At 56.4% G+C, this 16,191-nt stretch overlaps 1 protein-coding gene across 1 annotated transcript; it reads left to right on the top strand.

Annotated features, from left to right (window-relative positions):
• Positions 1 to 340: 340 nt before the first annotated feature.
• Positions 341 to 15,725, top strand: LOC142041184 (L-gulonolactone oxidase-like). Its single transcript, XM_075049839.1, has 12 exons — positions 341 to 358; positions 735 to 836; positions 1,488 to 1,613; positions 3,015 to 3,109; positions 4,659 to 4,749; positions 5,424 to 5,609; positions 12,539 to 12,646; positions 13,087 to 13,163; positions 14,023 to 14,172; positions 14,569 to 14,733; positions 15,202 to 15,292; positions 15,597 to 15,725. The coding sequence occupies exons 1-12, from the start codon at positions 341 to 343 to the stop codon at positions 15,723 to 15,725; spliced, it is 1,338 nt and encodes a 445-aa protein (XP_074905940.1).
• Positions 15,726 to 16,191: the final 466 nt, after the last annotated feature.

Below are 16,191 nucleotides of genomic sequence, written 5' to 3'. Positions count from 1 at the left end.
GGATCCAGTCCTGCCGGGACCAGGGGGATTCATCATCTTCCCTAGGGCTTGGTGCCCAACCCCACACCAGGTCCTTCCTTGCCCAAGCCCCAGTTGGGTTGACCATGGCCAGGGGGGGAAACTGATCCCCCCAGCCAGAACCCATCCACACCACCCTGGGGATGCTCTGCCTTGGGTTAACCCCTGCCAGGAGAGGGGATGGGTCTTTTGGCTGCATCCCTTCATGCCAGGCCTGGGGACAGTGTCTCAGGGTGGATGGCTGAGGTTGGAGGGAGGTCCCAGCCTGGTCCCAGTCAGCCCCTCACGATGAGGCCATCTGGGGACACTGGGACATGAGGCCATGCCCATGGGCCACGAGGTAGGTATGGGTGCTGAGACCAGGTCTGAGAGGAGACCACAGCAGAAGAGGCCGTGCAAACCAAGAGGAGCCCAGCACGCGTCGTGCTGTAGGAGGAAGGGATGGGCTGCGCTCAAGGGAGATGTCTCAAACAGCCCAGAGCGTCCTCCCATTTCTCCTCACTGACTGCAAAGGGAGCCCCGGCTGACTTGCTCACATGGAGGCATGTCTGCTCTATGGACTCAAGGGGTTGAGATGAACCTCTGTGTCCATAAATAATTAATCTTTTGGGAAACGTGGCTCTGGTACAGTGGTCTCGGCGGACGAAGGATGGGCTGTGTGGAAGAGCGGGGGAGGCACTTGCTTTCTTCTGCTTTAGCTCTTGGTTTTGCTCCAGGTTCATGGCCAAGGAGGATTCAAGTTCCAGAACTGGGCCAAGACCTATGGCTCCTCTCCAGAGCTGTACTTCCAGCCCACCTCGGTGGAGGAGATCCGGGAGGTAAGGAAGGTGCTTCCAGGAGACCACCCATTAGGAATGAAGAGGAGGAAAGGCCAGGAAGGGCTGTGATGTTCCATCATGTTCAGCCAGAGAGGTCACAGTTGGTGACAGCATGAGTCCTTCCCCTAGCCCCAGGAGATGGCCCATCCCGCTGAACCACACGTGTTCTGCAGCAGATGTGTCAAACACCTAAAGATGCAGAAAACCGGCATGCCCGTCCCCAGTTGGACTCTGTTCCTTGGGCATCAGCATCTGGCATCCTTCTGGGGTCCCCTGCCTGCCCCAGCTGCCATGCTGAGGGGTGGGAGTCCTCTGTCCCTTTTGCCACCCCAGAGATGCCTCTGTCACCCTAGAGTGTCTCAGGTGGGCATCGCCTCTTTTGGGACCATAGAATCATAGAATGGTTTGGGTTGGAAGGAACCTTTAAAGCTCATCTAGTCCAACCCCCACAGATGATGCCAAGGGCTGTCTTAGGAGGTGTCTGGGCTCCAGGGGTGGTTTTAACTCCAGATGATGAGCTATCCAAGTAAATGGATGTCAACCATGGGTGAGGTTTTAGCTTGGGATGTCTCACAGAGCCTCTGCCACCGCCCTGAGCACACGGCTTTGAGGGAGATGCTGGATGCTCAGGGCCGCCTGTTGTCTCTGCAGATCCTGGATATGGCCAGGCAGCGTGACAAGAGGGTGAAGGTGGTGGGGGGTGGTCACTCTCCTTCGGACATCGCCTGCACCGATGACTTCATGATCCAGATGGGGAAGATGAACAGGGTCCTCAAGGTGAGACCGGCTTCTGGGAGGTGGCGCGGTGGCCCTGGAATGTGGTGGCACCCCTGTTTGTGCGACCACCGAGGGCTGGGAGGCATTGCGCCGACGCTGCCGTACCCAGGGTGGGAGGTGAAAGGATGGAGAGGCTTTCCTCTCCTCACAGCCAGGAGTTTTCCCAAACCAGCCCCTGCAAGACTGGGCAATGCCCATTTTCCTGGTATAAAAGCAACCTTTGTGCACTGGAAGCATGTGGAGCAGCTATAAAAATGCAAAGCAGTGATGTCTTCCCAGCGTGCGTTCAGCGAGGGCTTAACCTTGGCACGTTGTCCTCATCCCAGCACGGTCTGCTGGCTGGGGAGGAGGTACCTGGCAGGATCTTTTCGCGGCTCGCTTGATGCGAGCTTGCAAAGGTGCCTTAGGCACAGCAGCCTGGCCAAGACCCGGCTGGAGGTTCGTCGTCCGTGGTTTGTTCCTGCATCAGGTGGGAAACGTCCCCGTGGGAGATTGCTCCTTTTGATGACACTGGGAAGGAAACAGCTCTTCCTGGCTGCCTGTGGATCATATCCTGAACAACTGTGGGAAGATGAGAGCTGCTGAGAGGGAGAGGTTTTCCTGCCCTTGGCTTTGCATCCAGACCTCCGGCGTGTAGGGAGATACCGGGCTCTTACTGGGCCTGCACGGCTGGCTGGTTATAAACAGTGAGAGAAGTGACTCTGTGCACGCCTGTGTGTCGTGTGTGCATGCACATGTATGTGTGTGCATGCACGTGTGTGTGTGCATGCCTGTCGTGTGCGCGTGCATGCATTTGCGCATATATATATGCGCATGTGTGTTTCTGTACATGTGCATGTGTGTGTATGTCTGCAGCTGAAGGTGAAAAAAACCTGGCTCTAGCAGTGTATTCCGAGAGCTGGATCATACTGGTAATTAACAGCAATAATTAATTAAGGAACGTCTCTCTCCCTGACAGCTCTGTCTGTCAGAAGCAGGGTGCGTAGCTCCTAATGGTAGTAAGCTCTCCTTCCACCAGGAGCTGGCTGAGCAAGGCAGGAGGGCAGAGTGAAGAGGTTTGCTGAAGGTAGAGCTTTGCTGGGGGGTGTCTCCTCCCTTGCATTGACCGACACCGGGGAGAAGTTATGGGAGAGGTTACACACCCCTGAGACTGGGGAGAGCAGAGGGGAGCAGGGTCTGGACCAGGGGCAGGAACCAGTGGTACCACTGGGTTGGACGAGATTTGGGTTGGGTGAAGGTCTGAGAGAGGTGGCAGGTCAGGATGGAGCAAGTCCCTCGTGGTACGTGACTCTCCTGTACGGATGTTATCAGCTCTGCGTTGGTAAAAGCCGAGGTGTTTTCCATGGGGTGTTTCTCCTCCGAGCTGTGTGACCTTCCCCTCTCCCATCCCATCCTTTGCAGGTGGACAAGGAGAAGCAGCAAGTGACGGTGGAAGGTGGGATTTTCCTCTCGGATCTGAACGTCGAGCTGAGCAAGCACGGGCTGGCCCTGGCCAAGTGAGTACGACACGTGTGCGGGGCCATCCCTGGGCATCCTCCCAGGTGTCCGTCCTTGTCCCAGACCAAGTGCTGGGACATGGCAAAACAGGGATGTTTGAAGAGCTTTTACTGCAGAATAGGGGTGTTTACTTCAGGATCTGGTCTTCCACCAGGGTCCTGCAGACTGCAGGTCAACCCCCTCCACAATGGAGAAGCCGATCCTGCCTTGGAGCAGGAGACCGGACAAGGGGAGCCTTTATCCCCACACCAGTCCTATATTCTCACTGTACCTACCAGGCTGGTCCTTTCCATGTCACGAAGGAAAACTCTGCACTCCCTGGCCCTAAAAAGATGAGACCATCTCTCCTAGGGAGGCTGACAGCAGGCAGCTCTGGGCAAAGGAGGCCGATGTTGCACAAAATGAGGCTAGAAATGAGGTTTTGATGGCAAAAGGCAGTTAGCCATTGGAATATCTTAGCAGGAGGCATGGGAGAGTCCTTGCTCTGCATTGCTTTGAGATGTCTGCTGTCCCCAGAAGAGGAGGTGGGAGTGATGGGCTGGGGGGTCCAGGGCAATTGCGGGGAGAGGGTGGGACGCTTCGAGCTGCTCACGGCTGATCCCTCTGCCTCCAGCACATGTGGTTCTCCCTTGCGGCGGGTGTCTTGTCAAGGGCTTGGAGGGCCCCCTGTTCAGATAGGGGTTTGCAAAGGAAATAGCCATGGAGAAGAGCATTTCTCACATTCAATCTCTTTCACTTGCTGACCTCAGAGAAGAAATTGCTCTTTAATTACAGTCTACCTCAATAGCTGTGTTCCTCTGTCGATAAAAGCGATGAGTTTGTCAGAGCCCCGGCCAGGGCTGGGGTGAGGGGTCAGAGAAATGAGCCCCACCAGAGCAGATGGCCAATGGAGCAGGGCTCCTTCGTGGAGGAGGAATCCACCGAGGGTTGCAATGATCACAGAAACCATGTCTGGTTCAGGACGTCCCTGCTCCCCAGCTGTTGGAAGCTGGAGGAGTGTTTGGGGGAAATGGCAGGAACAGCACCCTGTTTGCTTTAACCTTCTACCATCCCCCCGTGCCCACCTTGGCCATGGTTGGAGGGACGGACCTTGGTCTGCAGACCTTATGCTTGTGGATGCTCCCACCAGCCCTGCTCCACGGTGATGTTTCTGGGGTAAACCCGGGTTCCTCACCCCATGCTCTGACTACACATGGGAGGGATGTCTCCATCCCAGTGAGTCCCTCCAGGCTGATGAGGAGAGATGGGGACTTGTGAGATGGGACACGGCTGAGTTGACTGCGGTGACCTGCGTTCACCGGCTGCCTCTTCCTCCCCATGGACTCTAGCAGCATCCTGATAGATATGTCCCATGGAGACGTGGACACAGGGCCAACAAACCCACCTGTAGCTGCAGGATACCCTGAAGGGTGGAAAACCCTGCTCGTTGGAGCAGGGGGGCATGTCCTGGCGGTCTCTGTGAAGGGTCCGCACACGGTGTAACGCCTGGCACGGGGGGCTGTGCCCCACGCACTGAGGTCCTCACCCAGCCCCTTCGTCTGCCCCCAGCTTAGGAGCCGTTTCTGAGGTGGCAGCAGCTGGTGTGATCGGGACAGGGACGCACAACACTGGGATCAAGCACGGCATCCTCCCCACCCAGGTGAGACACGAGTTGGGAGAGTGTCAATGCATGGACATCAGCATCTTGAGGGCTTCAGGGGAGATGTCCCATCACCCAGTCCGGGTCTGGTGTGCCCAGCCCTGGGGTAAGGACACTGCAAGCAGGAGGGGTCCTGTGCCCCCGGGATGGAGCTGCTATGGGACCTACCTCATCTGCCAGCTGAAACATAATCCAGCTCAAAACTCCTCTGTCCCTGTGCTTTATGGTTTTATAATCCAATGGATAAGCTCTGTACCAAAGGGAAAGCAGTTCTTCTTGTATTGGAGCCCCCCCAACCCCAAATCTCTGCAGGACCTGGTCTATTTTTAACTAGACACTTATGAAAATTCTCCACTCCTAGCTCAAATCCTGTATGGCAATTCCACTGATGGTTATGGAAAAGTGCGGTAATTTGGGGGAGTTTTACTTCTTTATTTGATGGCTTTTCCTAGCAACCCCCAGAGAGAGAAGGATCCTTTCATGTCACTACATCAAAGGTGGCAGGAGAGGGGCTGGTGGAGCCAAGCTCAGCAGAAAGCACCCTATGATGACGGTCGTGGTACAGGGGTCTCCCTGCTTAGCCCCCATCCCAAAGTTTTGGGGTGGATGAAGGTTCTTGGCATGGACCTGGGACACCCTGAATGCTCACTGAAGCTTTGCTCCCTTCTCGGCAGGTCGTAGCACTCACACTGCTGACAGCCTCGGGGGAGATCCTGGAGTGCTCCGAGTCCATCAACGCGGACATCTTCCAGGCTGCCCGCCTGCACCTCGGCTGCCTGGGCATCGTGCTCACGGTCACCTTCCAGTGCGTGCCCCAGTTCCACTTGCACGAGGTGGCCTTCCCCTCCACCCTCACCGAGGTACGATGTGGGCGATGCTTTTGAAGCTTCCTTGGGGATAAGCAAAGTTCTTGGTGAGGTGACACGGTTGGGGGAAGACTGGGAAGTGGTCGTGCTCCGGTAGAAAATCCCACACGTGTGTGTAGGTTGCACTCCTTATGCATCTTCATCGTGTGCTTCATGGTGTCCCTGAAGCTGGAAACACCTCCCGGGTGACAAAGGAGAGGAAGGAAAAGCCATGTTTCTTAGCAAATGCCATTTTAACTTCCCATGGGTGGGAAGAGCATCTTCTGGGAGCAGAGAGGTGCAGGTAGTGGGGTGGGGATAAGCGTAGGGCAGGTGGGTGGTCAGGACCTGCCGCAAGACATGCATTGCATGGTGCAGTTGATGTTCAGGAGCAAAGCAGGGTTTGAGGTGCAGCCCCTGGCGTGGTTGCAAGCTGAGCCAGAGGCGAGGGCTGAGTGTGCTTTGGCAGCTTTGCTGGCCACAAAATCCGGGAAGCCTGCTGGGGAGAGACCTCCTGGCTGGGCTGGAAGAAGAGGCAGTTCCCTCTTTAGGGAAAAGGCTGGACAATGAGACCCCTGTCAATGTCCCCGTGTCCCGGCCTCTCTGCAGCATCATCCTCACTTCTCAGCATCAATTGTCCCCTGCCTGACTCAGCCCGGGGGTGACGGAAACAGGACCCCCTCCTCCAGCTGTGGTCTACCCCTCGTGTACAACCCCGTGGGTTTTAAACTATTCCCCCGTCGCGTGAGCAATGCCTGAGCCTCGCTGCAGGCGGGGATCAGCGAGAGGAAGGGCAGCCGCAGCGGTGGGGAGCTGCTTCGGGCTGTGCGATGCCAGCGGTCCCGCCGGAGCAGGGATGGAAGTTTGCCCGTAGCCATCAGCTTCATCTTCCCTGGGCCGCCTCCAAGCCGCGGCGGTGCTGAGCGTGGAGGCTCCAGCACAATCAAGTTAGAGAGGCTGAAGGAGCCCGCCGGCGTCAGCGCTGCCGCCTTCGGCACTTGCTTCTGTCCTCGGGAAACGTCACCCTGAGATGGATCCGTCACCGTGAGATGGATCTGCCAATGCCTCTTCTCCGTTTAACCCAGCGTTCGCAGGCGCTGGCAGGTCAGAGGAGATCTGGTAACTCCAGGCACGCATGACTAAGCCTAATGCAGATTTAATGTTCCAGCTGGAGAAAATTACCCTTGCTGGAAATCCTGGTCTGGTCTGATGAGCTGACGCGCTGCCTGGACTAAGCAAGAACAGGGAGAAGACTGTGCCTGCGCTGAGCCAGCATCCCTGGGGGCAGGCAGTGCCTAGCTGGGTCCCGCAGGAGAGGAGCAGCATCCCGCAGGGCACGGCTGCTCCCACGAGCCGTGCGCTCTCCGAGGAAGTGCCGTCTCCCATCTCGTCGAGTCCTGCTGCTCGGCTAACGGACAGCCTTGCTTTTTCCAGCGACAGATGGGCCACTTAAAATAGTCCATGAGCATCTTGTGCTCTTGAAAAGAACTTGGTCCCTTCTTCTGTGTGAGGTCAGGGTATTTTTTGGGGGATGGGGCTCTCCATCTCCCAGCGTGCAGGTCGGGTGTAACTCTTTTTTTTTTCTTTGAGCTGAACTTGCGACAAACCGTGCTGGGGATGAGAAGGAGTGTGATGGGTGACACATTTCAAGGGGCAGACTGAACAAATCCCTTATAAGGATCCAACCCCAGAGCTGCACTTGGGTCGTGTGACAGAAAACTCTCTTTAAACCAATTGTCGTGTTGCTACTGGACTTGTCTGTCTCCGTCTTGCCAGAGGTCCGTATCACCCAGACTAAGGTGTATGGTGCCAGTAACTGACCACCTGGGACATCCCCACGGGAGGGTGGCTTTCTGAGGAGGGTTTCTGACCGGCTCTCTCATAGATTAGGATCTTGCATGGCTCTGAACGGTTCACATGCTGTCTCCTCCTTGGCAAGTTCTGCTGTCCCACCATCCATCCTCTCCCTGTTGTCCTCTCTTCTTGGCCATATCCCTCCTGAAGACAACATCTTGCATGTAGCCTATGAAAGGGCGCTTAGCTGACCATGGAGAGCATGAGGAGTTTAGGTCCTTGTTCAGCATGTGGCTGAGGCACTGGGTACAGCGTTCGGGGGTGCTGGTACAGAGATGCTCAGTGCTGGAGAGTGGTTTCCTCCAGCCGAGCTTCCCATTCCCAGCAGGAGCCAGGCTGAAACAGGCTGATTTCCCTTGAAAGAATCATGAAGTGCCCTGTTTTGGGGCAGTGGGTCTCCTGGGCTTTGCGAGCTTGGGTGTCCACGTGGCTCTGTGGCCAATGGTGGGTGTGATCTGGTTCCCTCAGAAAGCATTTGAAGGCCCAGTGGGCATTTCTACGGAGTGATTTGAAGGAATTCTTTCTCCTGGGAACACATCAAAACCGACTTTCCCTGTCTCTGCCATTATATAAACTCCTTTTAACTGCTGGATGCAGTTCCTTGGAGCCCTCCCACCCTCACGGTGCTGGGAAGTCGGATGGAACGAGCTGTTCCATCTGGTGCTCAGCCCCATCACGGCTGGGACATCCTGGCACAGCTGCTGTATCAGGATGTGACCTACCGCCTTGAGCTGAGCAATCATCCAGCTTGTTCCAGCTCTCTGGCACCAGATCGTCGCTGGAGGCTGCAGCATTGCACAGGCTAAAGCCTACAGAGAAGGGGCCACCTGCAAGTTGAAAGACCTGGTGGCCTCCCAAATGCTGTGTGGACTCGCTGCGTTCACTGGAAGGAGTTAGATTTCTGGATGGGGAAACTGAGGCAGAAAGTCCACCAGGAGGAATAAACCAGTGGCGGTGGAAAGGAAGCTCTCCAGGAGCTTGGATCTGCTTCAGCCACAATCGTATTTGTCCTCCTGTGAGGGCTGACGTCCCTGCTGGTGCATCCTCAGCAGCGTCCTCATCCATCGTCTCATTTGGGTCTCACAGGTCCAGTTCCAGCCCTGGCTAACGACAGCACAACCCTTCGTTAAGTCAGGCTCATGAAAAATAAATAGTCCTTGGACAAAAGCAGCAAAATTTGTTGCAGGATTGATCAGAGCTGCAGCACTAGTAAAGCTCTGAGAAACGCTGTCCTTAATTTTTTAAGGACTGAATTATTCAGTGCCCCGTTGGGGTGGCTTGAACACCACCAGGAACGTGAATTTAACGCACTTTTGCAGTATCTTCTTTGCAAGCCCTGATCTGAAGCAACCCAGTGGTCCTTGTGCCACGCTGTGGGTGGCGGGGCTGGCCGAGGAGGGGGACAGGGAGGTCCGTGCACATTACCTGAGTCATTAACGTGTTTGCCTGCCTGCTGTCACCCCCCTAAGAGCAGCTGCACCAGAGCAGCGAGAGCTGGAGCACTTCAGGGTCTTATTTTTTCCTGGGAGGTAGGAAGCGAAGACAGAGGAATAAGGGGAACCCACCAAGGTATTTCTCCAGCATGCAGTGAGTTCATTACTGGTGTTTCCAGCTGCAGATGAGTTCGTGTCTAACGACTCAGATGTATTTCTTGCCTGTGAATTGCCTGTTTGCTTTCTGAGCTGCGACTTCCCTGGTGTCCTGCAGCAGGGAGTTCCCTGCTTTAAATGCATTTTTAGTATGTTTAAGTGTGATGGGAGCCTGTCAGCTCCTTACGGCTTGGTCCTCACCCACCCTGCCAGCCTGCTCAGACCTTCACTGCATCCTCTAGCACCTTTCCTCAGCCAAATTGCTAGGTTGAGAGTTGTTTTACACCTCCTAATCTGCCTTTTGGCTAGGAAACTTAAGCTCACGTGCGGGATAACCCTGCTATCCTGAGCAGGGCAGGTAGCTTTACCTTGCTCAGCATTGTCTGCCCGGGCTATGCCCCCTGCACAGCTCAGCCCATCTTTCCCCAGGTCCCTCGGGGCTGTTAGGAGGGTGAAACAAGAATGCACTCTATAAATATTAATGCCATTATCAATTCTCGGTCATCGCTGCTCCTCGCCTGCTTCCAGATCTCCAGCTTTCATGTCGAGTGGCCCAGCGAGGCGGAAGAGAATAATGGCAAGGGAGCAGGTTGCTTGAAATATTTAAGCTTGAGTTATCTAAGACATTGCAAATAATATATGTGTCAGAGGACCCAGGCTTGGATTTGTGGTTATGTAAGATCTGCATGCTTTCTTTTCTGGCCTCGTGATTATCTTTATCACTGGGATAAACTCAGCTGCTCTAGCTGCTGACAATGACCAGGATCAAGGCACGGGACTGAGAGGGTTCATTGCACAGCTGAGGTCACCAGAGAGACCTGCAGAGCATCCCTGGGTGGTGGCAGGGATGGAGTCGTCCTTCCCTTGTCCCAGACCTGCTGGGAGGATGATGAGGATACTTCTTCCCCTGGTCTTTGCAGCTTTGGGGCTTCCTGAGCTGGAGGCGGTTTGTATATATGTAATAGGGCAATTATTACAGAATTTCTGTTCTGGAAGGTCTCTGATCTGCTTCTGAACCCATGCAAACTTTTAACCACCTGCAGACTTGCACAGCTTAGTGACCTGGTGGGTGAAGAAGTGCTTTTTTTGGTCTGAGCCTACCACTGCCTAACCCTAACCCTAACCCTAACCCTAACCCTTTGGGGGATGTCCCAGGCACCTGGGACGGATCCCTCCAGCTCAACTCCCCCAAGACCACCCACTGCCTTAACCCCCTCTCCATTGCTGGGCATGACCTCATCCCTCTCAGCCAGAAATGTTGGTTTTGGTGTCAGTGAATGGAAGCGACTCTTCCAACCAGGGCTCGGACACCGTACCCCGACGCGGTAGGACCCTGCCAGGCGCAGGCAGCACGCAGGCAAAGGGGGAGGCTGAGCATCCACCTCCTCTCCCAAAACGCGAGCTCCCCCTGCTCCCTGGCTCCCCTTCATTGCTCGGGCAGACCTACAGGACATGTGCTAGTAACTTCTTGTGCTTCGTCCTCCGCAGCACCTTGGCCACATCTGCTGCTTGCCCCATCCTTGTCCTTTCCCTGAAAACCATCTGGAGCAACCAGACCTGCATTGCAGCAGGCGGGGTGCCTGACCCTCAGCTCAACGAGCTCTCGAGGGTGTTTGTAAGCAAGAAAGCAAGCGGCTTCTTTTGACCCGGCCTTTGTGAACCAAAGGGATTTGTTCTGGGCTCCTGGGAGGGAAACGAACACGAGCAAAATCCCCTGGGTCTCTGCAGACTCCAGGGTCATCTCCGTTGTGTGCATTGGTCACGTTACAGTGACAAGATTTCCACTGCCCGACCTCTGCCTCCGACTCCGGCACTCAGCCAGCCGAAGACGTCTCCAAGGACTCCCGAAGCCGGCTCGCTCGCTGCCTTCAGCTCTTGCCCGCTGCGCTGTAATTATCCTACAAAGTCGCGGGCTTATTTTCTTCAGACCCATATCACAAGAATCAAAAGCGCACATTGAAAAGGTCACCCCACTAGCAATTTGCTTCTGCGCTCAAACGCCGCGGCTGGAAGACAAACAGACGTTGGCAGGATCACCTTGGGAAAGCTGCATCCTTCTTTTCCTCACTTGTTTTAGCTTCTCGATTAATTTGTTCCTAAACCAAACCGATGAAAACGTGGGGTCGTAGCTTTTGCCCTGCTTCTACTTGCACAACCATTAACTGTTTCCGACATAAGAACTTCTCTGGCCAGAAAGTAGGCTGTTTTGGGAACATTTTAGAGAGATTTTGTGGCTTTTGGGGAGCTTGCAGATGTGGTGATGAAGGCAACAGCATTAGCATTATTTCTTACCAATTACAGGAATACGGTATTCATCTTCCCATCCTCCCTGCTTTAACGGGATCGTGGCATTACAGCAGTGCGGCCCCACGAAGACCCTCACCTTATAGCAGGGTCACAGCAAGATGCTCAGTGCTAAAGCAGCCCAGCTTGGTGATTAATAGCTCATTAAGACAAATCATTCAAATGACACAGACAGAAAGGAGCAGCTTTGCAGCTAAGGTTGCCAAGACCTTCCTGGGGTTATATCCATGGGTCATTGCACCTTCTCCTGGGTCAAGCAAACTCGTCGAAGCTTTTCTGCAAAACTATGGGAGACCTCTGCAGGAGGAGCAGGGGGTGGTTGGAGAAGATGTTTGCAGGAGGGAGAGGTGCTGGCCTGGCTAAAACAGCATCATGCAGGGGGTGAACACAGGTTCTCACCAGCCTTGCAGGCACAGGCAGGGAGAAGGGACAAGGGCTGAAACGTCTTTTCATTTCTGTGGGTGCTGCTGTGTCAGGCAGCAGGGTTTCTTCCAAGCAGTCCAAGAATAAGAGCCCAGTGGCTCTGGGAACAGGCTGCATATGTCCTGGGGCTGCGGTCACCCCCTCGAGCCTCATTACCTGCATTGTTCTGCCTGTCCCCTGCCCGCTCCATCCCCTGTTACATCCCAGCTCCATCCCCTGTTTCCCCAGGGCTCCAGAGCCGCAGAGAGTTGTGCTGCCAGGGTGTGAAAGCTGGGAAGGGCATCCTTGATGTTGGACCAGGAGGTGGATTTCAGTAGCCCCTGGCATGCCCCACTGTATGGCTGATGGCTGGAGGGGGCCCTTCCAGCCCTGGCTGTGCTGCCTTATGTCTGGGAATGCCTGATGGGACAGTTTGGGGGGTGCAGAGGTGTGATTGCAGGAGGACACAGGGTCTGAGCTTGTGTGTGTGCCAGATGCAGCCCCAGCAGCATCTGCAGGACATGGGGGTCTGTCACGGCCGAGGGAGATGATGGCATGCTCAGTTCCCTTCCCCACGTGTTGGGTCCATGGTCTCTATTAGCCCCTTGGTGCTTGGTTGGGCTGTATTGACACCCCTCCAACCCAAAACTTGCCAAGACTCTGCAGACAGACTCCTTGGACCTTCCCTGGCATTCCTGGGAATCCTCCAAGGTGCCTCCAAACCCTGCTCCCAGGATCCCTGCTCCATGGTGGGGTTCAGTCACCAACCAGCACCCATTTCTCTGGTTGTTGCAGGTCCTCGATCACCTCAATGACCACCTGCAGAGATCTCAATATTTCCGATTCCTGTGGTTCCCTCACAGCGAGAACGTCAGCGTCATCTACCAGGATCCCACCAACAAGGCAGGTCCCAGCGGGCTCCATGTGGGAAGGGAGACGGGCCCGTGCACAAAACTGAGTGTCCTCCCAGAGCCGGTGTTTAGGATGGACTTGCAGTGCAAGGGCTGCTGGGGGGGGCTGATCAGGGAAACGGCATTTTAGGGCTGGTCTGGACTTTGCCCCATGCTCCACGGTCTGGGTGTCCCGGGACATGGATACAGCTGGGGCTGTCCAAGCTCTCAGCATCCTCATGACAAAGCCTGGTCTTTTCCGGGGGACTGGATTTGGCTCTTTTTCATCATGGGAGAGATATATGGGGAGTCCCGGGGTGCCCTTCTCCAAACCCCCGCTCCCAGCGTGGTCCTGGTCCAGGCACGTGCTCCCACCTTCATGCCCGCTGGCAAGAAAGCTGCAAACCCTGCTAGTCCCTAATGACCATCATCTTCCTCTGCTTGGCTTTGCAGCCCCCCTCTTCCTCTGCCAGCTGGTGGTGGGATTATGCTGTTGGCTACTATTTGCTGGAGTTTCTGCTCTGGATCAGGTAAGGGCACGGTCTGGGCAGTGTTTGGGGACAAGTAGGGTAGGGTGGGTTTGTCCAGGGCTGGCCTCATCCAGATCTGTTCTCTGCATCTCTACACCGAAACCTGTGCTGCTTTGCTGGGAGTCCCAGGGAAGAGGGCAAGAGAGGACTGTGACTGCGAGCACCCCCATCCCTGGGGAAGAAGGAGATGCTTGTTCTCCTCCAAGCAAGCTCCTGCGCAGGAGGAGCGAGTTTGGGTTGGGATTGATGTCTGGGGCTGCACTGCCCTCGTGTGTGCACAGAGATGGAGCAGCGGTGCGGGTTTGCAGCAGCAAAGGAGCTTTTTGGAGGAGGGTGGTGGCTGTGAGCATGTCCTGAGCACCAGGGTGGAGAGAGGAGAGCCAGGCAGGACACCGTGAAGAGGGAGAAGAGGGACTGTGGCCACTTAGGACTCTGCCAAGGGATCCACCCTGCCACTCCACCCTGCCCCCAGTAGCTCTCGGTCCCCCAGCGTGGGGATGCCCAGTGCCCAGCCTGGGAGGCTCTGAGGTCTCGAGGGGGAGGGAAGGTGAGGACCGAGCGCCCCTTTTCTAGCTTGCAGCAAGAGGAGGGGGAGGGAGCTGAGGACGAGGGTGCAAGGTCCAAGACCAGGTGGAGTGAGCACAGGCAAGCTCCAGGCAGGGCTGCAGGACCCCATGGGCTCCAGCACCCTTGGAGTATTGCAGCTTTGCTGCTTTGCTTACAGCCCCTTGAGAGGGCGTCCCCTTGTCCAGCACCCCCAGGCTGTGGTTTGTGGCACCACCGCTCACAGCCTGCCCTCGGCAATCCCCCGGGCAGCAGCTCTGCGGTCAGGTCTCACCTCCTGCTCTCTCCCCTGCAGCACCTTCGTGCCCAGCTTGGTGTGCTGGATCAACCGCTTCTTCTTCTGGCTCCTCTTCAGCTCCCGGGTGGAGAATATTGCCATCAGCTACAAGATCTTCAACTACGAGTGTCGCTTCAAGCAGCACGTTCAAGACTGGGCCATCCCCATGTAAATGGCTCTGCAGACCCTCCCTGTCCATCCCCAGCCGAGCTCAGCACCCAAACCACATGCCGTCCCCTGCCTGTGCTCTGCCCCAGCCCAGGCTGCCTGGAGCAGGAGCAAGGCCGTGGAGAAAGGGACCTGGCTAGGAGACACCATTCCTACCTGCAAGCTTAGCATGAGGAGCCTTCTGCATCCCTGTCCTGGGGTACCAAATCCGTGCCACACCGTGTCTTGGGGCTTTGTGAGCCCAAAGCAATCGGAGGGATGTGCTGGGACATGCCAAGCCATTCCCTAATTAGCATGAGGCCAGGGATGGAGCTGTGGGGATGGGGGTTCAAACCCGAAGAGAGCTGGCTGTGCCCATGCTGGCATTAACTGGGGCTGGGGGCTTCTCCTGGGCAGTGAGAAGACGAAGGAAGCTCTGCTGGAGCTGAAGGCTGCCTTGGAGAACAACCCCAAGATGGTGGCTCACTACCCCGTGGAGGTGCGCTTCGCTCGGGGGGACGACATCTGGCTGAGTCCCTGCTTCCAGCGAGACAGCTGCTACATGAACATCATCATGTACCGGTGAGCCATGTCCCCACTCCCCCCCCTCCTCCTCTTCCTCCTCGGGTCAGCGGTACGGCAGGATCCCAGCCCAGAGACCCAGCAGCAGCAAATGCACAGCTCAAACACAGCGACACCAGCTCTTGGCTGGCACTGGAACGCTGGATCAAGCTCCTGCACCTTTGCCCGCTCACCCCTCTCAGGCATTTGCAGGCACCAAGCCAGCAGGGATGGGGTGGCCTCGGAGCACCCCAGAGCCACCCACCCCTGTTTCTTGAGGGTGTTGTCCTACATGAGGGTCCACTGGCCAAGTACCGGCAGCTTGCTGGTACCCAGAGGGTTTCCATCACCCGGTGCTTGTCAAAGAACCCGTGATGGGTCCCTGGGGTTGTCTTTCTCCCCAAGTCGGGGTTTCTCGGGAAGGTTTCCTGGGTGTGTAAATACCCCCACAGCCCCTGCTAACGCCCTCCCTGCCTGACCCACCCCCAGGCCCTATGGGAAGAACGTCCCCCGCCTCAACTACTGGCTGACCTACGAGGGCATCATGAAGAAGCACGGTGGGAGACCACACTGGGCAAAGGTACCGACGGCCCCACTGCTCTGGGAGGAGAGGGTCTGCGGAAGGGGGTCCCTTCCCCTTCTCCATCATGGGAGGGGGGATTTGCAGTCGAGTGGGGGTCAGAGAAGGGCCCCCACATCGGGCTGGTCCCAGAGGGAGGTGGGTGGCTCGAGGAGATGGTGTTCCCCTGTTTGCTACCCACTCTGGGCACGTAGATAAGGGGATGGAGGTCCCACCACTTCTGCAGGGGCTTCCCACAGTGGTGGTGGGGGGGGTCCAGGGCACAAGTGATGGGCAGCCCCCCTGGGCACTCTGTCTCCTGCAGGCCCACAGCTGCACTCGGAAGGACTTAGAGAAGATGTACCCAGCCTTCCGCAAATTCTGCTCCGTCCGGGAGAAGCTGGACCCCACGGGGATGTTCCTGAACACCTACCTGGAAAAGGTGTTTTACTGATGGGGGCAATGTGGGGGGTGGAGGAAAAATCAGCCATCACCCCCAGTTCTCGGGACACCCCCAAAGCTCACGGTCCTCCGTGGTCCCAAGGTGTCGCACCCCCAGCTCTGCCCTCATCTGTCGTGACAGCAGGCAGCAAGGGCTGGCCCCACGGGCAGGGTTGTGCTCTGGTCTTGATGCTGACAAGGCTCTGCGGTGCCTGGGAACCTCTCCTGGAAACCAGCAGCTCGGGGAGGACCATGTCCCTGTCCCCCCGAGACCTGTACAGCCTCAAGTACCTCCCGTCCAAGCCAACATCTCAATAAAGACCTTTCTTTGAACAGAACTTATCTGAGCCTGTGCTTTCAGCCTGGCTGTGTGTCCGACGGAGGTGCCCAGCCCTGGGGACCGAGGAAGGGGCTTGGTGTCCCTGTACAGCCCCACTGCGGGGGTCAGGGCTGGACATGGAGACCAGAGCCCATTGCAC

This window comes from Buteo buteo, chromosome 17 (assembly GCF_964188355.1).
Source record: "Buteo buteo chromosome 17, bButBut1.hap1.1, whole genome shotgun sequence".
Classification (NCBI taxonomy): domain Eukaryota; kingdom Metazoa; phylum Chordata; class Aves; order Accipitriformes; family Accipitridae; genus Buteo; species Buteo buteo.
Note: the sequence above shows the minus strand (reverse complement) of the source record. Positions and strands in the feature narration are given on the sequence as shown.

Bases quoted from the DNA above. Each gene is read 5' to 3' on its own strand.
- LOC142041184 (XM_075049839.1), top strand. The intron at 3,110-4,658 runs GTGAGTACGACA...GTCTGCCCCCAG, and splicing joins CACGGGCTGGCCCTGGCCAA to CTTAGGAGCCGTTTCTGAGG. The intron at 13,164-14,022 runs GTAAGGGCACGG...TCTCCCCTGCAG, and splicing joins GAGTTTCTGCTCTGGATCAG to CACCTTCGTGCCCAGCTTGG.